The 22,186-nt window shown below is 39.5% G+C and overlaps 1 protein-coding gene across 3 annotated transcripts in view; it reads right to left on the bottom strand.

The window, feature by feature from the left end:
• Positions 1-23: 23 nt before the first annotated feature.
• Positions 24-22,186, bottom strand: part of nhsb (Nance-Horan syndrome b (congenital cataracts and dental anomalies)) — a 35,757-nt gene continuing 13,594 nt past the window's right edge. Inside the window, exons 1-13 of one of the 3 annotated variants that reach the window (XM_077712450.1) lie at positions 12,725-13,098; positions 11,598-11,750; positions 11,393-11,529; positions 11,231-11,278; positions 11,009-11,053; positions 10,846-10,890; positions 10,534-10,596; positions 9,337-9,532; positions 9,058-9,189; positions 8,017-8,169; positions 4,203-7,343; positions 4,015-4,135; positions 24-3,826 (exon numbers count right to left, since the gene is read on the bottom strand). In XM_077712450.1, the coding sequence (XP_077568576.1) occupies positions 3,193-3,826; positions 4,015-4,135; positions 4,203-7,343; positions 8,017-8,169; positions 9,058-9,189; positions 9,337-9,532; positions 10,534-10,596; positions 10,846-10,890; positions 11,009-11,053; positions 11,231-11,278; positions 11,393-11,529; positions 11,598-11,750; positions 12,725-12,773 (4,917 nt within the window). In that variant the 5' untranslated portion in view covers positions 12,774-13,098 and the 3' untranslated portion in view covers positions 24-3,192. Of the gene's footprint in view, positions 3,827-4,014; positions 4,136-4,202; positions 7,344-8,016; positions 8,170-9,057; positions 9,190-9,336; positions 9,533-10,533; positions 10,597-10,845; positions 10,891-11,008; positions 11,054-11,230; positions 11,279-11,392; positions 11,530-11,597; positions 11,751-12,724; positions 13,099-22,186 lie in introns of those variants that run through there. The other 2 variants (XM_077712448.1, XM_077712449.1) reach the window with 2 other exon arrangements.

Below are 22,186 nucleotides of genomic sequence, written 5' to 3' on the forward strand. Positions count from 1 at the left end.
TGAAATGATTCTAAATACACTCATTTATGTTCATTCTTTTATTGGGTTATTTTACAAAAAAAGAATTTCAACATTGTTTTCTTTTAAAAATGTATTTACAAGTTTATACAAAAATACAAAAATGATTCAAATCTGTCATGTCCTAGCTACCTTTAAACTTGGAGCATTTTTAAATAGACAGTTATGCTTGTGTATTTTCTCACATATATTTGAAATTTTAAACTCTGTTTAGTTCTATTCCATACTGTACACCTTTGAAAAAAATGAGCAGTATTTATTATATCTCATTAGAGCATTATTGTATGCAAACATTGAAACACTTAGAAGAAAATATTCATGAATTTAAGAATCTTGTTTTTTTAAATATTTTTTGGGAGATCCCCATGTAAATTTTAGTTTTATAAATGAGAGCTTGAATTCATTTCAAATGTTGAACCCACGCTTTGTCTGTCATATCCAATAATGTTAGTCATTTATCCATTGAAAATTCAGAAATGATATAAATTGTGGCAGTACACCATTGGGATAAATGATGGGTACAGTATGGAAAACAAACACAGCAGACAAATATTCAATGCTCGAGTGGTTTTGTTGTTGTTGTTCTACAATCAAATTTTCACATTGCATTCTTTAAGTGGCAGGTATAACCATTTTTACCTCAAGGATTCAGTCATAATAAAAATTCAAGCATTAAAACAAATAAAAATCGAGACAAAAATGGTAGAACAAATAAAAGTAGAACATCTAAGTCACTTTTGATCGTGTTATCGTCATTTTTTTCTCCCCATTAAAAGTAAATATCTCCCACGCCAACTTTTGCAGCTCAACAAAGACTAGGACCAGCACCACAAGTGTTCCAAATTACCTATAACATATTTTTTTTTCAGTCTTAAACATATGATTGTCCAGTGAGTAAGATATACAGTACAAGATAAACCCCTGTTGTGGTCACAACTATACGAAACAGAATTAGCCAGACAGTTTGTACACCTATTGAACACACTATTGAACTTGACATTAGAACATAAAATACAAATTCTTTTCTTATCTGGAGTCATCCTTCAGATAAAAATAATCATATGGTGGTCTCCCACCCCCTTTTGTCATTTGTGTCTTATTGCATGCGATAAAAACACGACAAATAAAAATAATGGTGAGGAACAAGTGCCATGAAGCCATGTAGATGTCATGAATGGAAAATGAGTAATTCACAGCTTTTTACTCGCGTCAACTTGCACAGTGTCAGTTCTGTAGTTTTAGGTTTCGCTGAGTATGTTTCTCTCTAACGCTCTCCTTCCCACTCTTTCTTTCTCCCCTTCTCTGTTTCCATCTTGCATTTATACAGTAAAACATTAATATGTTTCTTGAGGTATTCACAGAATACAGTGAATGGTTCCTATTGAGTGCAGTCTCAGAATATATGAGTAAATGTTTGCTGTGATAGGCAGGTGAGAGTTCAAGCTTAGAACCACTTTTTTTTCCTTTTCTTTGGAATGATTCAGGTTAGCATGGTTTGGTAGTGTTCAAATATATGTAGCAAAAGTGTTCAAATATATGTATATTTGTTTTTCTTGTATATATTTTTTAACATACTGCTGCACTGCGTTTAGAATTCAAATGGGATCTTAATATAATAGAGTTAAAAGGCATGATGAGTTTCAATTAACACTTTTTAATAGTTGGGGGAGTGTATTTGATATACTATATACGATTTTCATCAGTTTGGATAAAACCAGTCTGATCACTGGGTTGAGCTCTCACCTGTCTCGTGCTACTGGGTCAGTGCAAATGAAGGATAGGCAACTAGGAGAGAACAGTGTTCATTGTTAAGATTTGTATGTCGTGTCAATGAGACCTGTTCTTCTTTGCTACACGCTTGTTAAGATTTTTTTTCTCGTTGATTTATATAGATATGCCTTTCTATTCAATACAAATATACATATGAAATTTCAATATAAGATATAATTTCTTTTCAAGATTCTTGAAGAATTATCAAGTGCAAAAGAGAGGTCGGTTATTGGAAAGCTTTGCGAATGATTCTCTGGTAAACCCGATTTAGGACCCTCTAAAGCAATTTTCACCATTTGAACTCAATAGTGCTTTTTTTAAAACCACCTTGAAATGCTTTTATTTGCTCCAGCTCCAGCATGACATGGTTTTAAGCTTATAGTTTAAAATATGATTCTGGCCAAGGTCCTTGTGGAGTCATTCTAACACAAGCAAATCTAGCAGAGAAAGGCCACTGTGCGATTGTCCCCAACTCTTCCACAATTGGACCCCATCTACTTATAGTAATTGGCCCATTCTCCTTAAAATCCCAGAAAAATCAATCAATTTGGATCAATGGTGATGTTTTTCAAATGTCACTTTTTCATCGTTAGTCCTACGATAGAAAGGAACCACGAAATGTTGACAGACAATTGAGGGGATGTTTCCATAAGGTTCATGCAAGGAGATGATACGTTATCATGTTCTGAGAGGTTTTACAAAAATACATGCATCATATTCTATTTCAGGATATCATTTCTGTCACCAAATATGTGGATGTCTTTAATGGATGCCCTTGATCCCAGGTTTGTTGATTGAAATAATCCAAAACTTGGTCTTGTTTTGAGAGCATTTTGGAACCCGCACACAAGATAAACCTTGCTTGTTGGCAGGAATATTTAGAACACGCTGATGCAAAGTCTGGTTACTGCTTTGGGCACCGACAGTTGGAAGAATATTACATTTTGTATAAATTTTTAATTTTTCTAAGAAAGCATTTCCTCAACGGCACACACACCCACACCACACAAGACAGGAAATACAAATATCTGTAAATCTTGCATGTACTTGTTGTAGTACATGCAGTCCTTTCACCAAATGTCTTGTCTTATCTTTAATTTATTTTTTTAATATAGATATATATATAAAAGACAGTTCAATCAAAATAGTTATTTTATTTATGAGGGTGTTAGCTTTTTTTTTTAATATCTATAGTTGTGGTAAACTTTTTTTCCTTGACCCTTTGTCATTCAGTTTCTCGCAACATTTGAAACCCAAAAGATCCATTGCAGCTCCAAATACTGGGCACATTTTAGCAACAGTCAGATTTTTGGGTGCAATAGGCCAAAGGCAGCAATTGACACCTGATATTATAAAAGTAGGAAGGGGGCCACTTAAAAAAAATGCGTATGTCTTTCAACATTTTTAAGAAGATCTGTCATCATGGGGACTTCCATCTGAGTTCTCTGTCTCCCCTTCAGAAATGGCTTGCATGGGAGCAGTGTAGAGGCGGCTACGAGTACTATAGCGACTACTGTTGGCTACTGGTGGGACCCGAGAACGTCCTTGTCGAGATGCAGCAGTCATAGGCAGTATTTTGGGGGTGAAGCTCTCAGAGATTGCCCTGGGAAAGAGGCCCGGTATCTGGATTGGCTCTAAATTGGAGAGTGGTGCTTCCTGGTGCACTAAGGGTGCCTCTTCAGCTTGACTTAAGGGGGTTTCCAGAATGGACTCCCCATGGGTCTTTGGAGTTATTGGGCTCTTCAGAATCTCAGTGGCTGACATCCGATAACTTGAATCAGATCGGCTACCTTTCTTCAGCAACAGTAGTTTGAACTCCTCATTGGATGTAGTGGATTTCTTGGCGTTGCGGTAGATTGGAACAGGGACACGCTGCGAGCCAGAAGCGCTGGCTATGGCGATGGGGGTGTTGAGTGGAGGGGGTGGTGGCATAATGGCATTGGTGACACTGCTGAGATTTACTGGCACTGTGGGGCAGAGACGAGACTTCACATTTATGTCTCCCGAATCTTTACGGCCCAGGACCTTTCTCTTCGATCTGGAAAAAAAAGAGGTATAAAGTCTTCATCAACTTTCAGATAGTTAAACAAACAGTAAATACGAACTATAGCCTAATGTATTTACATGCCTGAAAAGTGTGGATTCTATGCATTCCAGGACTGACGTTCACAACGGTCATTAACTTTGAACTCACAGAAAAAAAATAGAGTCAACAATAAACAGCACCTGTGTATCATAGCAAACAGGTCCTCGGTTGTTCTGGACCTGTTGGGGGATGTTGAAATGTCATCATCAAATTTGAGGTCATCCGTCAAAGGAGAGAGTGAGTTGTCAGTGGGTGTCGAATCTGCAACAACAACAAAAACATTCATACCACACATGATCGACATATTTGATCATTTAGACAAAAGTACCTTTGCTGAAATAGTCTTCTGTGTCAGGGGTGGTGGAGTCGTCCTTGTTGTCATGTGGCAGCAGGTGATGGGCACTTCTGGTAGCACCTGATGTCTCTTCCTCTTCTTCCTGCACCACTTGTCTTATCCTTCTTGCATCGCTGATTAGGTAAGGGTGCGATGTCTCCACTGTGTAACCAGGCACTTTGGCTGGACTGGTCCAGGGCCCTGAGTCCAGGTGGGATCCTCCAGCAAACTCATAGGCTGGAGGGGGAGGGTGATCTGATCGCATGCCCACCCTGTGACATGTGGCCCTCTGTGATTCTTTTACTTGTTCTTCTTCATCCTCATCTTCCTCATCATCATCATCATCTTGGGAAAAAGAACGCTCGCCCAAAATCCGAAACTCTGGGTGTGCGCGGGCTGAATGCGTGAGCCCTCTAAATTCTGTGTGTGAGCGTATATGGGTGTGTAGATCCACCGGTGAAGGATGAGGGGCTCGTGGCACTGGCCGATGCAAAGGCGAACTGTCATCAGATAATTCTGAAAATGGATCTATACGAGTCCTGAACGCTGTCATTGACCAGAAAGTTCCGGGCCCATATCGATCTTGTCTTAGTAACAGGCTTTCATACGATGGAGGCCCATCGGGGTGACGTCCTGGGGGTGGTGGCTGAATGTTATCAGGTAATGAGGTGTGGTCCTGAGTTGGCGGTCTGGGGGGCGGTCTGCGAGGAGGGAGCGGCCTTTTATTGATTGGGGGAGGGGCTAGAGTGGCACCGATGGGAGGACATTTGGGTTTGGTAACAGTTGTCATGCTACTGGCAGACTCAAGGTCTGTGCTGGTCATGACATTGGTAAATTTACTTACTGAGTGAAGATGGACTGAACGCAGAATTGATGGCGTTATCGCCAACAAGCTTGCGCTTGGAATCAAAAGAGCAGAGTTTTCACATTGTGGGGGATTTGTACTTACTGTGTCATTGACCATCAGCTTTCCACTTGGAATAACATTTGCTAATCTGTGTTTGCTGTGGTGAAGTGTGTGCAAGTGTGGTGTTCTATGTGACAGTGAATGTCTGCCATACCCACCGTGAAGAATGTTAAGATCGAGCTGAGAAGGTGGAGGTGGGAAATCTGGGTCTCTCTTGTAAGCAGAAGCAATCGAAGTTGCATCTCTGGGATGATGTTGCAATGAGGAAAGAGAAGATTTTCTTTCGGGCACTTTGGGCTTTCTCTTGCCAGTAGAGGGGGACAGCGGCCCTGGAAAGAATGCTGCTGAAGTTGAGGGCAAAGTAGAAGTTGGTGTTTCTGACTGACTTGAATACCCACTGGATGGGGATGCTAGGCCAGCCAACTTCTCAGGTGATCCAAGTTTGAAGTCTCCAGGTGGATGAGTTGGGCTAGCGGGTCTCGTCTCAGAAGACTGAGAAAGAGCCTGGGAACGTGTGTCAGCTGAGGAAGAAGAGCTGTCTGGTGACTTCATACAATCCATAACAGTTGTGCCTGTCGCTGTACTGGAGTTAGATAGGGATTTGTACTCACAATTTTTGGACTTCAACTCTGTATTGTGAAGCCACAGGTCTGCATAGTCAGATTGCACAGCCCCTTCATCCTTAAATGAGTGTGTGTCTGCTGAGCTAAAGGACATGGGTTCGACTATGTCTACAGTTTCTCCTAGTCCCATTACCCAGGTTCCCATAGGCTCGGCCACAAGACAAGATGTCTCTAATGGTTCTGGGATGCCTTCAAGCTCCAGTTCCAACTTAATATCTGTGGAAGACAATGCGCGGTCTTGCTCACTAACCATCCTTGGTTGATCTTGATCTGCCTGTGTGTCAGTTCCTACATCAACACTAATACTAGCCTCTTTCAGGGAGGATGTTCGCATAGGCGGCGGAGGTTTAAGTTTGGATTTTTTCACTGGACGACAGGGCCTTCCCAGCGTCATAGAGCCGCTCCTGTAGTCAGGTGAAATAGAGGGGTAATCATTACAAGATGAAGGGTGTGCTGCCACAATATTGGCTTGTCCACAAGTGACCTGGTTTGCATAGTTGTATATGTAGTCTCCATAACTCTGATTAGTTTTCCCTAATTGCTCAGATGTGTAACCCTCTGCATCAAAGTAATGAGAGCCAGCGTCTTTGCCAGCTTTGTTGGTCTTTTTGCTAATACATGTTTGGTCTTCTAGATCTTGCTTGGAGTTATAGTCCTCGGATGGACATAGGCTTTGGGTCTGGTCATTATAATCATCTGTGTCAAGCTGGTCATGGTCTGGAGGATATGCCCATTCCCCCTCACTAGCTGTACTAACCCCTGCATCATCTAGCTGGTCTGTTGCTGAGGATGTGAATGAACTTGACCTTTGGCCTGCTCCTTGAGGTCTAATTTCAGAATGGTATGAGGGGTCAAGGGAAAATCCCTCATCCATGGTGTTGGGTACAGTGTTGAGTGATAGCTCAGAGTCGCAGTGAGACGAGCCTGTAAGTGGGGGAGAAGAAGGTGGAGGGATAGTTTCAGAAGTTTGGGATGGGCAGGTAGAACTGGAACCACTCCAATTCCCACTTGATGACTGATGGTCTTCTTTGTGGTCTACATGGCTACTTAAGACTCCAGTTGTGGACATTGAGTGAATTGGGCTACTAAAAGTATCAGAACTTGAAGAGATCTCACAGCTGCCCATGTCAGCTTTGCGGGGCAAGCGAGAACGACCTCTCTCCATCCAGCAGTGCTCTGGACTCCTTCCTCCTCTGTCTCTTTCCCCAGATCGCTGCAACCGTTTTAAACTCCCTAGTTGCAGTGGCTCAGGAGCTGCCTGGTCATCAGTGCTCTCCTCTTCATCCTTCATCATCATCATTTTCATTCTCGGACTTGGGCCAGGAGGAATAAAATCTTCCGCTTCATAGGGTGACAAATCCTCATCCTCGTCATCATCATCGTCGTAATTGTCATCGTCATCCTCGTCGCTGTCCATCAGCCGGCCACCTTCTCGTGGGAGGCTGCGAGATCGCAATCGTCCAGTGTGAGTTGCAGTGCTTGTATATGTGGAGTCGGACTGGTCGCCAAGGGAAGAAATGTTGCCTGTCGAGTGGGATAGAGATGCTGGAATGCCCTGATGGCCACGTTGAGCTCTAATGCGTCTCCTGGAAGGTGCAGCGGTACCTGCAGAGAAGACAGTGGGAAACAGAGGGGCACATTCATTAAAACACTTGATTATTGACAATACACTTTTCAATGCCAATTCATGGTGCTACGTCTACAATGAATTCCAGCTCGTTTTCGGCAGATTTTTAGAACATTTAAATTAGGCTGTGTGTGATATCATATCAATTTGCCCCTGTCTTATCTTGCATTGGCATGCCAATATTATTCGTCAACGTCAACTTGTATTTTTGTCGGATAATTATCCTTGGTGTAACATTCATTTGCAGTAGTGTACATATGAGATGCCTGGTTGTGATGTTTTGTAGATTGCTTTTTTTGTAGTCATCCATTCATTTTTAGACCCCTGTGAAAATAATTCTCCATTTTCCCCAACCAGTTCCTTTCTAGGCATTAACAAACTTTTGCCGTAAGGTAGGGAGGAGTTTTTGTGGTGAGGTTCTGTGCTAATAAAATGTGTTGACCGTAAAAAAAACTGAGATTTTTATTTAGTGAGGCCAAAGGATGGCTGTATTTTTCAGACTAATCAATTGTAAAAACACAAGCAGACACAATATATTTGTGAGAATTTTAGTTTGGATTTCTAATTGGTTGCTTTAATTGGGTAACTATTTTTAAAATGTGGTGGACAAATGAGAAGGAATGACATGAGGAAACGTTCAAAGGAACTTACATGCTATGAGGAAATCATCAGTTTGGCAGCCAGAGTCTCGAGTGTGGTGAAGGCGACCACTAATTGAGAAGTCTTCGTGACACAGCGAGAGTTGGTGCGGATTGGCATGGACAATTACTGTCCGCTCTCTTGCTACTGGTGATTCATCTGAGTCTAAATGTAAAATGACATAGCATGCTGAGTCTCAGTAATGTCATGTTAAAGTCACTTTCATCATGGAGTATGAGGGAGAGATGGTGAACCACAAGACTGTAACAATGTGCGTTAGCATTGTTGATTTGTTAAAGAATTGGATTGAGGTCCAAATGTATATAAAACTGTATAAAACAAAAAGAATAATCAATCAGTGTGGCCTTTTTGAAACTCATTTTGGAGGAAATATGTGGTGCAATACACATTGTAGTTGTACATTATGTTGAAAGGATGCATGCCAATGAAAAATTAAATCAGTAAAAAAAAAAAAAGCAAATATGAACCAGGAGATAGCTCAGATCTTTTGCTACCTTGAATAACTACTTTTTTTCTTGGGATAGTAGAGCTTACATTCTCTTTTAGTGTAATTTTGTTGAACAACACTTAATTCTATCAGGTTAATAATGACCGACATTGTTGAAAAATTGTATGTTTCAAATACTTTGTACAGAAAATAGAGAACATTTATTGCTATTATTATCTAGAATTACATTTTGGAAAATAATTTAGTAAAACAAAGCTGTGGGTTTTATAGAGCAGCCTACTGTGGGGTTTGCCAAAATGAGTACAGTTTTACATTATTGTGGTTGTCAGGTCAAAGCTGTTTTAAGTTCTGGATCTGATTCAGCATTCTATTGCACCCAGTTATGATTACTTACCGTTGCGTATTGAATGGATACATTAGCAAAGAGATTTAGACATAGACTCAATTAGTCCTGATGTGTTTCTTACACATTACATTCTCACACAATGAAGCACTAGGTTAGGCTCTTAACATGGCCCTTCCTTAGATCTGAGCCATCTAAAAAGTAGGCCAAAAAGTAATTAAACATTATCAGAGAAACATACCCATGTCCTGTTGTACTCGTTTGGGTATCCCAGTGATGGTTTTCCTCCTCCTTAACTTCCGTCTTCTCTGAAGAACTGACTGGGAATGCACAAGGGAGCAACGAGCACTCGCCTCTCTATCAAATCCAACTCCTGTAAGGGAAGATGATTGTTAAATATTTTCAATGTTATTCACGTCGGGTAATAGCTGGAAAAATCATCACATACTAGGATTAAAGAAGAATATTTTCAATACTTTATGGCAGGACTTTGATTATGTTCCATGATAGTGTATTTTACCTGTGACATTGATGGGGATGATACAGGAAGAGACGGCAGTTGAATCCTCAGAAGTTGTTTTCTGATCAGAGTGAGACGTGTTTTCTTTTGACCATTTGGTTTCGATTTCCTGCGTGGCGCCTACAGCAACTGTTGACGTCTTTGCTATGTGACCCGTTAACGTCTCATCATTATCTCCTTCGCACGTTGAGGTAGCCTAGAAATATAAATGCCAACCACAACGTGCAGTATTATAAGAGGAAATAGGAACCCATACTGGTGAATCTATAATCAAAAGTCAACAGGGCGGGTTACCAAGTTCAAGTGAGGATAGAATAATAAAGGAAGTACTGCTGGGTCATTTCATACTTGGAGGGCTGGGAGGTTGGGTTGTGGGGGAAAATTTACCTACTAATAGTTTTAATGATTTATTGTTGTTTATAAAAAATGAGAACCATTCAAATTTGCCTAGCTCAACATTCAATACTACATAAAAATCTAACTTGATCCACGGTCTCTCCCTGTTCATTGATCTTGTGTTTACGCTGTGCTTTTTCGTTCAGTAATTTTCTGAACTGCTTATCCTCACAAGATTTGAGGGGGATATTGTAGCCTAACACAGCCCAGCCCACACAGGGGATAGCCTGAATTTGTGGCCAGCCAATCAAAGGGCCCCAGAAGACGGACAATCATTCGTGCTCACACTCATACCTAGGGGCAATTTAGCCCTAACCCTATCAAGCATGGTATGCTGTTCAACCAGCATACCATGCTTGATTTTGGGATGTGGAGAAAACCGGAGAACCCGGAGAAAACCCACCCAAGCCCATGGAGAACTTGCAAACTCCACACAGTGAGGACCCACCTGGGATCAAACCCTCAACCCCAGAACTGTGAGACTGATGCGCTAACCACTCGATCAACCAGGCCGCTCTAATCTGTGCTTTGTTTATATTATTTTATTTGGATCTTTGGCATTTCCAAGTGTGACTTGAAAGGGTCTTCGAAATAAAATGTATTAATATTATCATTAAATTGTGTATTTTGTGGGGGGTTTATTTTCATGGGTGAGAAATAAAATCCAACCCCCCCCCCCCCCCCCCTCCACTTCTGAAATGACCATATTACACATTGATGAATCTTCATCATGATTTAATCTGCAAAACTCAAGTGAATATGGAATGAAACAGAGTTGAACACACAACACCGGTGCGATACCTTTCTATTCCATGGCATGAAGATGCATCCGTTGATAGGATGAAGGGAGTAAAAGCACTCAAACTATAAATAAATGGTGGAACAAAAGAAAAGACAAAAGATGTATGAAAAAAATCCAAATAATAGGATGAATTAATGAAGGTTTAACACATTTTTAAACCACAATTCATGGTCCTTATGTGGTCCTTTTCGAAATATCATCATTATTCATGAAATCCTCATTTATTTATATACTTTGATTTTATCCTTTAGAGACTAAGTATGCCTCATTGTTGAAGTCTTTGAAGTGCAGCTTTACAAAATCTTTCTTACCTTTCTTTGTATCGTCTGCATATCTGCTTCTCTGCTTGGTCTCTCCTGCAGAGGCGTAAAGCACAGTAAGTCAATGTCATGCGCACAAACCCATGCCAACAGTTGATACTATATGATTTGCGTGGGAAAAGATCTAAAACATGATCATGCATCTCACCCTTACTTTTTTCTGAACGGTTTGAATTTCGGTTTCTCTCACCATCTTCTCCTTAACCAAGTGAAACAGGAATAACAATAGATCGTCATTATTTTCTCACAAAGGACTCAATCAATGTTCAACAAATCCAGGTTGTATAATGACAATGACTACATATATGAAAATGAAATGGAGACTTTTTAAAATTCATTGTGCGATGGCATAAACACAGATTTTTATTTCTTTTACCTTCCTGGGTTGATAGTCTAATTCTCGTTCCCGCTCTTCTCTTTCTTGCTGCATGACAAGACAATAACATTCTGTCAGTTTGATTATATTCAGGAAATATTTGGACCATTTTTAGTTTTACGTCTATACACTGCCCTCGAGAATTTAAGCGGTTGTGCTTACCGCTCGTGCCAGTCGACTTCTCTGTTGCCGCCTGATAGAATGCGGTGAGGGGAAGGTGGGTATTGGGGGCATCGTCGAGATGGAGATGGTTACCCTGTTCTTCTCCTGACTCGTGGGCCGCCCGTTCTGTTTTTCGTCTGAAAATTGCAATCCCACAAATGAATATCTGCAAGAGATGTGGCATGGCGAGGCTGATAGTCTTTACCTCTGTGCAGGGCTCGGAGGCTGAACTGGGCATTTTTGTGCAGCTCCTCCAGACATGGCGGTCGAGAGCAAGGATGGAACACGTTGTGTTGTTGGTGCCACGAGGCCTGATAGTGGGCTGACAGCTTGCTCTCTATGTCCAAGTTTGACACCGCTAAGAAAAAGGAGAAAAAGAAGTGCAACATAATGAGGTGAGCAACTTGGAGAATGTAATGAACTGATTTGCTGCTGTTGGTGGTGATTAACAAATCTGCCCTAAAAGTAAGACTATGTTACACAGTAAGTTTGGGATATTCCTATATTTAAAACAGATCAACGATCTACTATCGTAACTGCTTGGAAGTTCATTCATTCAGTCATTTTCTGAACCGCTTATCCTCACAAAGGTTGTGGGGGATGCTGGAGCCTATCCCAGCTGACTTGGAGCAGCAGGCGGGGGGCATCCTGAATCGGTGGGCAGCCAAATGTAGGGCACAAGGAGACGTAAACCAGATATAAAGACACACTCACAACAAAAACTTAGATGTGGAAGAATCAACTCAAGAATCCTCAATTTAAAAAATGGACTGCCAAAACAGACTGAGAGAGACTGAGATGTGGGTGCATAAAAGTCATTAAGTGAGGGCATTAGTGTGTATCTGGGTCAAGAAGCACCCACAGTAGCGCAAATGGCAAAACCTTGTTGTGGATTGCTGTTACATACAGTGACGTTTTAGACTAAAGCTCAGTTGGGTCAATTGCAGGGGAGAACAAGATGGAGAGCTGATACGACACATCCACAACCTACTGCTACCACTGCCTCTTCAAAAATCACAATTTTGCAGTTTCAATCTTTACACAATTACCATCACTTCCCTGCTTTTTAACACAAACAACAATTTTTATTTGGTGTATTTTTAGGAAAACAACACAATCTAAAGGTTAGAGAACGACTTTGTAGCTAACATTTTGTTAATTCCTAAAGGGGTCAAATTCGACCAGGACCGTGTGTATCAGAAAAGCTTTCATAGTAAAGATTAGATTTCATTTTACACACACTCAATTTTCACATAGCCATTGGTTACTGTAGAATACAGAATAAAATGTATTGCTATTGCAAGCTATTGAGTATTTCATTATTAACCCTACCTTTGGATGGTACAGGGGCACAGCCAATTCCGAGACAAACCAAAGCCATGATTATCAGCCGCTCACTTGTTCTCCTCTTTCTGTTTTCTTCCTTTGTTTCCCACTCATCACTTTCCCTCTGTACGTGGCAGCTCTTAAATCACTCTCGCCTCCAAATATTTCCACACAGGACAAAATATTTAGACGAGCAACATCTGTAAGCACACAACCTCCCCCTCCGCCCCGTCACGTGCCCACCTGCTGTCCTTTCTTTCCCCTTTCATCATCAGATAGCCCAACGATATCTGAAAATATCTCTGCTTATTCCGATAGGCAAATAGTAGTGTTTTTTTTGGATGTTTTTGCCAGAAATCGTTGTTTTAGCAGTGTTTTAAAGAAAAAAAAGCTCAGCCCCCGCCCTGACCGCTGCTTAAAATTTGACTGCAATGGTAGGGTCCCACCCGGGCATGGCCTATTCCTGGCCATAATCTCTTCGTGATGCAATAATATGTAGAAAGGGGCGGTGGGGTGGGGGACGTCCAGCTACAAAGCATTAATGCATTAATCCACCTCATGCTGTGAAAGTGTATCACATGCTTCTATGCTGTAAATGACAGCCAAAGTATGCTCATATGCGTGCAACAAATACATTAGAAATTAAAATAATCTAACAATAACATTAAATACACAGCAATCTGATCCCATGAGTTGAAAAAGAAGGAATATTTTTTTGCAAATATATAAAAGGAGGAAAAAAAGACGCTTTATAATCTGCTGTAATCTGGATTTTTTTCTGCAGTACAGCTAGATTTTGTGGCACGGGCAGTTGATTTGAGGAAATCTCAGTTCTCAACTATATCATTAAAAACATAGATGCCAACAAAATGATCAAAAATACAGTGTAGAAAACAGATTACATCATTGGTCACTGGCAATTGAGAAGTATTTTATTATTATTTCAATATTAATTTTACTGAAAGAAACAGATTTTTTTAATTTTTAGAAATTGACTCTGTGGTTGCCATTATTGGAAATAGCCGTCCAATCCAATTTTATTTATAGGGCTGGCACTGATAAACTGGACTGAACATCAATTGCCCTCAATGGCACTAAAATATGATTATTGCCTCCTAGTGAGTGCCAAAGAGATCTATTGTGTTGGTGGACACGAAGGAGACCCCCCTCCACCACACACACACATCCCAGTTACATTTCATGTTTAATCTCATCATGTAATTCATTTTCTTTCCGGTGTGGCCCTGATGCCCCTTTGTACTTAACTGTATACATATTCATAGTGTTTCTGTGCATCTAATTCTCCCTCCCTTTGCCTTTTTATGCACACCTGCACAATTGTTTCATAGTCCTCTTTTCAAATAATTTCTGGAGTATAAAGTGTGTGAGATTGAAAAAATATTTTAGATTCATGTTTACGCTTACCTGTGTGGGTTAGTGTGGGTTTACTATTGCTATATATTTTTTTTTTATATAACTTACGTCAGAGCTGCTTTGGCAAAATATGAACAAAATAACAGCAGGTCACAATTTTTAACAGTTATCCTGATTTTTCACAGTACTATAGTAGCACATCTAAAAGTCATTGGCTTTATCGCGGTAATATATAATAAATATGTTGTAGTATCAAATAAAATAGAAACTCTAACAATATGTATGTCAAAATATGGTCACAATAATTGGTGAAGCTATTATGATTTACCACTAGTAAAATAAATCAAAATGTTTTACACTAAAGATTTTAATTCCATCTTTATAACATTTTCCTAAATCATTGCCATTGAGGTGTATGCTTGTCATTTCCCATTTTTCACGGAGAATGTTGACGCAGCTCTAAACAAATCAAGGTTGAGTTGAGTTGTAATGATGCAAAACCACCAACAGATAGCAGCGACGCACAATACTGAATTTAAAATGTTGTTTGTGAGCCATTCACGAAATAAAAATAAATAAAATAATAAAAATGGCAACATTCCCCCACAAATTTATTAAGGGATTTTACTCAAGGCTAGAAAAAGTGTACTGAAATAATTCACAGAGTATGGGCTATTTAGGAGAACTGTGTTTTTTTTTTTTGGAGAATAAAAATTGTAGATTTTGTAAATTGTGGATATACGACACCATAACAAAACAATAAGATTATGCTTTAAATACAGGTGATATCTTCTGAATATGACACGCTCCTGAAAAGTGATTTTAAAACCCTGCAAAATTAGAATGGAACAAAACCCTGACAACTCTATACTTAATGTTACATGGCTTCCAAAAATGTTGCCCATCAGCCCTGTTCCACAACCGAGAAAACCAAGTGCAGTGTGAAAACGCTCTTAATACTTTTAATATTTAATGTTGTTATTGTGTGATATTCTTGGTTTTTTTCCGCCTTCTGCAGTATTTCCACAACCCATAGTATTCCTAAAGAGGATGGGTGTATTAGCTGGCTGTAAACTAGAGGGGGAAATTATTCTAATCTATTCAGCTTTATTCTATTTAGCCACTAGCTACTTCTATTGGATGAATATTTTGGATACAGACACTTCCTATCTGCATGGATTCTTCACTCAATCTCTCATTGTCTTTCTCAAGTAAACTAAAGGACAGGTAGTCTAGTTTAACGGGTCAACATTATTTCATTGTATATAGTTTTCATGGCCATATTTTGTGATGGTGAGTTTAGATATGTTTCTAATTTAAAAGATGGTCCTTGACTCAATAAAGGTTATTAAACAATGTGCTTATAGATGAAGAAGAGCCCAATGACTTGACCCTTTTTACTCAACATGGAAAACAATATGTAATGTAATACCTGTATTTAAATAGTTAATTGGTGGGCTTATTGAAACTTTGTTGATAAAAAAAAAAACAGAGCAACATTGCAGCAGTAAGCATATGACATTAAAATGTGCTTTGTAAGCTATTATGGCGTGTGGTGGAGAATATATCAGTCATGTTGTTGGAATGACACAAAACAAGCCATCACCCATGTTATTTTTAACTGTGTCTCCATGGAAACCGGCACATAGGCAGCGAATGGGTGACTTGCGGGTTTTTAGGGGAGACTCTTACTGCTGGTCATCGTCTGTTCTGAGAATTTCAATTGCTATGAAATCAGTGTTATTTTACAACACAAACTTTGAATCAATGTTTTCTAAGACCCGAAACTCAACTTCAGTTTGCTAATTCTTCGACAAAAAATCTTAACATAAATGAGATCAATTATATTTGGAATACTTATCTCAAGAGTCCCACCTCTTAAATGTGACTCCTAATAAATAAGAAACAAGAATTGAGGAATCATCTTATTTCCATGACTAAATACCCTTTCAAACACAATTTAGTATTATTATTATTATTATTTACCATTATAGGGCAATCTGTTAAAGGATTAAAGGTCTCAAGTGTCAACTTTGGAATAGTTGTCCACAGTAGTAACCACTATGCCTGGATAGGTTAAAGACATTTTACTTTCAACATTTAACATTCCTTACCAGCTATTCCCACATTCTCTCTATCTAAAAACAGGGACCATGGTATAAATCATTTTTAGGTAACAAATAAAAAACACTCTTAAATTACTATACGTAAATAAATGTGACCCTGATGTGAGGTTAACTACAAAAGTGACCCGATAAACTTGGACTTGGATGCTAACTATAATAAATAAAGAATACTGATGAATCTGGTGAGCCCTTGCTGTCCGCTGCATTAAACTAGATGTTATGGAGAGGCTGGGAGGGGGAATTACCTGAAATAACCCCAACTGTGCACCAAATGTCTTCAACAAACCAGCAAATATGAGTAGTATATAAATCAGCTGTAATCGGGGGAAGAAAAAAACATCTGACTCTAGGAATAGGAATATTAATAATTGAAGTACTGACTGCGGTGTGCTCAATACTTCGTCTTCATTATTTATCATCAATGAATCGATGTACAGTGATTTGGAACGTGATCTTTATCATCAGTTCTGCTAAGGGCTGGAGTTCGGCGAGGACATTCCCCTATATACGTCTGGCTTTAAAAGCCAACCGACAGTTACAGAGTGAACATATCGTTTCTATGGAAACTACTTAAAGATTAAAGCCGTGAAGAGCCCGCGCCTTGCCAGAGAGAATCCCACAATGCCTTGTGCCTGGGGATCTCTGGGAAAGAGAAAGGCGGAGGCACGTTGTCAAACTAGTGGATGTGTGAATTTGCCTGCGTGCGTGTGTGCCCACTTGTGTCTTTGTCAGCTGAAGAGGTGTTGCGCTACAAATTGCCCGAGTATTGTCACTGTTTGCCACAACAAAGTCACCAGCCATCAGCCACTTCTTTCCATCTTCCCTCCCCTTAAAAAAACACCCAACTAATGCACAGCTCTTAAAAAGTGTGGCAAGAAAAGAAAACTAGTATGCGGCAATGGCACGTTTTATTATCCTTGCTTGGAAGACGACGCATTCCCAATCTTATCTTTACTTCATGATATCTTTGACCAAAATTTCATGGGAGGAAGAGTTTCCCACTCCCAATCTGAGAATCAAATGTTAAATACGCAAATGTGTTTCCGCACAAGTGTCACCCTGACCTTGTCATCGCAAGCTTTCTTCTATTTTTTGTTGATTTTATTTTATAATGTATGTGCCCCCCCTGCCCCATATCCTCATCTTTACCCCCCTGCCCCCACCCCCCTGGGTGATGCCAGTGCTGTTGTCAGGCTAGAGCTGAAAGCAGCCAATCACGTGGCACCGTGCTGAGGAGCTCTGGGGTGATGTTAGGCAGTTTCATGCTCATACGATAAGCTTTGCCAAATGTAGGTCATGCTTCTCCTCGCTCGCCCCGCCTTTTTGCGCTCGCTCACATTTTCATACACACTCACATAAACCTCATCAACCCTCGCAGACTTGTGTAGTAGGTACACACAGTTAGCGCATAAGTGCATTTTGGTGCGTCCAACAGCGACAGATGTGTTTGACTCACGGGTTGAATTTATTCTGTGGCCATCCTCATAACTCAATTCGCACGGACATCAAGGCCATTTTACCCATAGAAAAGTGTTCTGGAATACATTTTTCGTCACGTTTTGTTCATTCGTTCATTCATTCACCGCTTATCGTCGCAGGGGTGGTGGGGGGTGCTGGAGACTATCCCAGCTGACTTCGGCCAGAGGCGGGGGACACCCTGAATCGGTGGCCAGCCGATCGCGGGGCTTAAGGAGCCGTTCAACCATTCACACTCACACTCATACCTATGGGTTATTTAGAGCATCCAACTAGCCTACCATGCATGTTTTTGGAATGTGGAGGTAAACCTGAGTACCTAGAATAAACTCAAACAGGCTTTTATGATATACAGTATGACTGAAGAGGGTTAACCTTCATACAGTCCTTTTACCTGAAAAAAAAAAATCATTCATTCATACACAAATTGGTTACCAGCTATTTGGAAGGCACAGGGGGGCTAACAACCATGCACGTGCCTGTATGTTTTTGGGATGTGGGAGGAAACCGGAGTACCCGGAAAATCAATAATTCGTTCACTCATTTTCCATCCCGCTTATCCTTGTCGGGGTCACGGGAGGCTGGACCTCGGGCAAAAGGCGAAGTACGGCCTGAACTGTTTCGCCAATGTGTCGCAGGGCACACCTAGGACAGACGACCATTCACACTAACAATCACACCACCACTGAGTGCAAATCAATCCCATGCTGCCCGCACATACTTTATTTGAATGAACCACTACACCGTCACTGACAAAATAATATTTGTTTTTTTAAATGACACTTTTAGCAATCACTTTCATGTGCTTCATGTCCATTTGCGATTAACGTAAAAGTCATACAAAGGTCAAAAGGTTCCTTTAAACAAGTGCACCTCCAAAAACAAGTAGCAGCAGTTTGACAACTAAAAATATAAGATTCAGCCTGTTGTTTTCAATCGCCACATATTCAACTGACCTTGAAAAGTTTACAATAAACAGAAAATTACTATGAAATATATTAGAAGTGATACAAAACACAATAATTTCTTAATGGAAAATCAGCTGAGCGCATGGGTCAAAAGAAAAAGGAATAAAATCAGAGGAAGGCAGTAAATGCTCGTTCCTCTTCTGAACTCTCGTTGAACTGCTCAACTTTGCTGCAATATAGCACTTGTGGGATTAGCACGTAAATAGCAAACGCAGAAGCAAGAAGATTATATAGAAATGCATTTAGCAGGCGGTGTTCACAGCAAACAATCAAAGGAGGGTTTGATGTGTTACAAGCCAGATAAGCATTTTGCTTTTGCAGTAACGAGACAGGCTCTAAGGTCATCAATTAGCATTTACTAATTGCAGACGAACAGCAGAATCATCTTTCAAGCCTTCAATCAACTGAAATTTCCCCTAAATTTAACTTCTCACTAATTCTCAGATTCACTACCCCAGATCAGTAAGTGATGATAACAATCAAATAGATGTCCACTGTAGTAACGACTGTCTCTAAAAGGGCTCATTTCAATAAATTTGTATTTAATCTCAAATGGCACAATTTTAATGTTTTTTTAATACTAAATATCCATATTTTTTTGTCCACCTCAGATGGTATTAACAATAAGCCATTACAATAGGCTAAATAAATATGATCTTGATTATATATGATTATTTGTTCATGGTAGACAGATTTAAAAAAATTATATATTTACCACATTTCCACCATTTGACCACGTACTTTGAGATGTGGTTGTCAGATATGTTGCTGTAAGTACATTGTTGTAAGGTGACAATGTCAATTCCTTGAATGGAAAGTGAAAATGTATGCCTATGTATAATATACTTTTCACCACACAAGTTGATTCAAAAATAGATGTTGAAATTCAGGTATAGTTACCATGATCATTGATAATTAATGAGGAACTTTACTTGGAAATTTGGACTCTGAAATGGAAAAAAAAAGTCAATAGTTTTAAAAAAAACGAAAAGTAGAACTGCATCTTTTTTCAAAGGAACTGGACCATTGCTAAAATAGCCTTTCATTCATTTTCCGAACTGCTTATCCTCCCAAGGGTCGCTGGAGCCTATTCCAGCCAATTATGGACACCAGGCGGGGGACACCCGGAATTGGTGACTAAAATAGCCTTGCATCATAAAATCCTGAAGGTTTGTCAAGTATAAATCTTCAGAAGATGCCTGACAGAGTCACTTTTGTCTTTGTTAAGCACTGATTTATTATGACCCTGATAGAGGGAATTTACCATCTGAGATTCAATGGTACAAGCCTGAAAGAATAGAAACAGTCACTACAGTACTAGATGTGCACAAAAAATTGCAAAAAAGTAGGATTATTTTCTGTATTCCAAATACATTTTAATGAGTATTTTAAGACTAAAGACACCTGTATATTTGTAACGTTTAAATACGACTCTGATGACCATCACCATAAATTAGACATTCATTTGGACTGCATTATTGACAAGAATAAATATATAACAAGATAAATGCATTAAAACATCACAGTGGGTAGTTTATTTGTTCTGTTTTGTTTATTTAAATATAAAATAATTCCAGCAGCTTCTTTGTTGTAAAATTTGGAAAAGTATTTTGAAACATTCTAGAAACAGAGAGATAATTTATGTCAACAAACTGATCAATTTGTGTAGATGTTAACATAATTAACAGTCATTTAAATGATCAAAATGGGAGTAACTCTCAATATACAAGTGCATGAATGAATGATGATGAAATAAATAATGATCCAAAATACTTTTTTTAAGACTCATAACATGATTTAACAACAAAAAAATGGGTTACTGTAGAATTTTTCAAATGATTTCAATTTGGAATATTGATTTAAAGAAAGAGTAACTAACTTGAGTTATGAGCAAGGTCACCGAAAGTAGTACTGCTCTTTCTATCTTGTGTCACACTCATAATTATTGTTTGCGTTTCCGCAACAGCGTCCATTTATGGACAAGATGTACTTCTTATGTTTTGACATACACTCAACACCACTGGCTTATGGAGGAGGGGGCTTTGTTGTCTGATATGAATAAGTGCTTGTGAGCTCCTGACAAATATGCAACCTTCACATACACACACACACACACATGCACACACAGAGCTCCTCCTCAGAGAGAGAGAATCATTTCTACTTGCCTGGGTTGCCACAACTAGGTTGACCTATTTTTGTCCAGACCGCTCTCTCACTAACTCTCTCTTTCTCTTGCTCTCTCACTCTTTCTGTCGCCATCTCCCACTCGCCGCAGCCCCATAATTCACCTCTGCTTAATAATTCACAACACCTTTAGAAGGACCTACTCATTGGAACCACTGGTACCACAAAACAAGAAATACACACAAATGAAATCTAGTTCGCAGTGGTGAAAATGTAGTGTAATATTGATTGTATAAGCACGGAAGGTCAATCATATTATATACTAGTGGCTTGAAAAACTTTAGCTTTGACATACAACTGGTCCCTCCGACTTCCTTAACTAACCAGCCTGAATGGTTTCAGCATACAAAACCAAGCAGTAAATGCCGTAGAGAGTTGGTTGTGCAGGTTGTGTGATGTTATTGTAAAAGCGCAGGTTATTTGCAAGTCTGTGCACACACTCACTCCGCCAAACATGATTGGATGGTGAGATTTGGCAGGAACCAATGACTACACTAGGAGCAAGAGAGCAGGCGCTGCAAATACTCGTGCTGATGCTGGGCACACCCTGGAGCTTTCTCTGTATGTGTAAGTGTGTGTGTGTGCAAGAGCACATAAAATGAAGGTGGATCATAAATTTCTAATAACGGGTGTATTTTACACACCTTTGAAAGACACAATATTCGTTTAAAAGAGCTTTTCAGGCCCGCTTTCATCTTTTCCTCCCTGCTTCGTCTTTGCAGAATTTGGTGCATGGGATAACCGTTATGTTAGATTGACAGTACTCGTACGTTATTACAATACTCATACAAGACTGAGTTTTAAAAATGAATTTAAATGTATATGGGCTTATTTAATAAAAGTTGGCTTGCATAACATTGCATAAAAACCTGACTGGCCAAAAGGTAAAAAAAACTGCAATATCTTTGGAATATGTGCCTTCAAAGTATTTGGTGCAGCACATGAAAATAGATGGATTTAACACACATAAATTGACATGGGTTCTTCCTTTTTTATTTCAATTCTTAATATAAAATACTGCAATGTACTGAAGCTGCGAATGTTGAAAACGTTAAAAGGCATGGGATAACAGTGGTGCACTAGTTAGTATGGATACGACCTATTTATTTTTACAAGTTACCTCTCTTTCTTTCTACGCTACATTTCCTTGCATCTGAAGAATTTCTCTGCAGTTTACAGTGGTGATGTTCTAACAACTAAATGCAAAATGTCAAACGAGGGGTAGACTAATTCAAACCAAAGTTGACTTTCATACGGTTGCTGACTCAACAACTCTATTAGAGTGATACAGTGCACTTGTGTGCAGCATGTGAGTTTGTTTACTCCAGGTACAATCAGGC

Source organism: Stigmatopora nigra, chromosome 3 (genome assembly GCF_051989575.1).
Source record: "Stigmatopora nigra isolate UIUO_SnigA chromosome 3, RoL_Snig_1.1, whole genome shotgun sequence".
NCBI lineage: Eukaryota > Metazoa > Chordata > Actinopteri > Syngnathiformes > Syngnathidae > Stigmatopora > Stigmatopora nigra.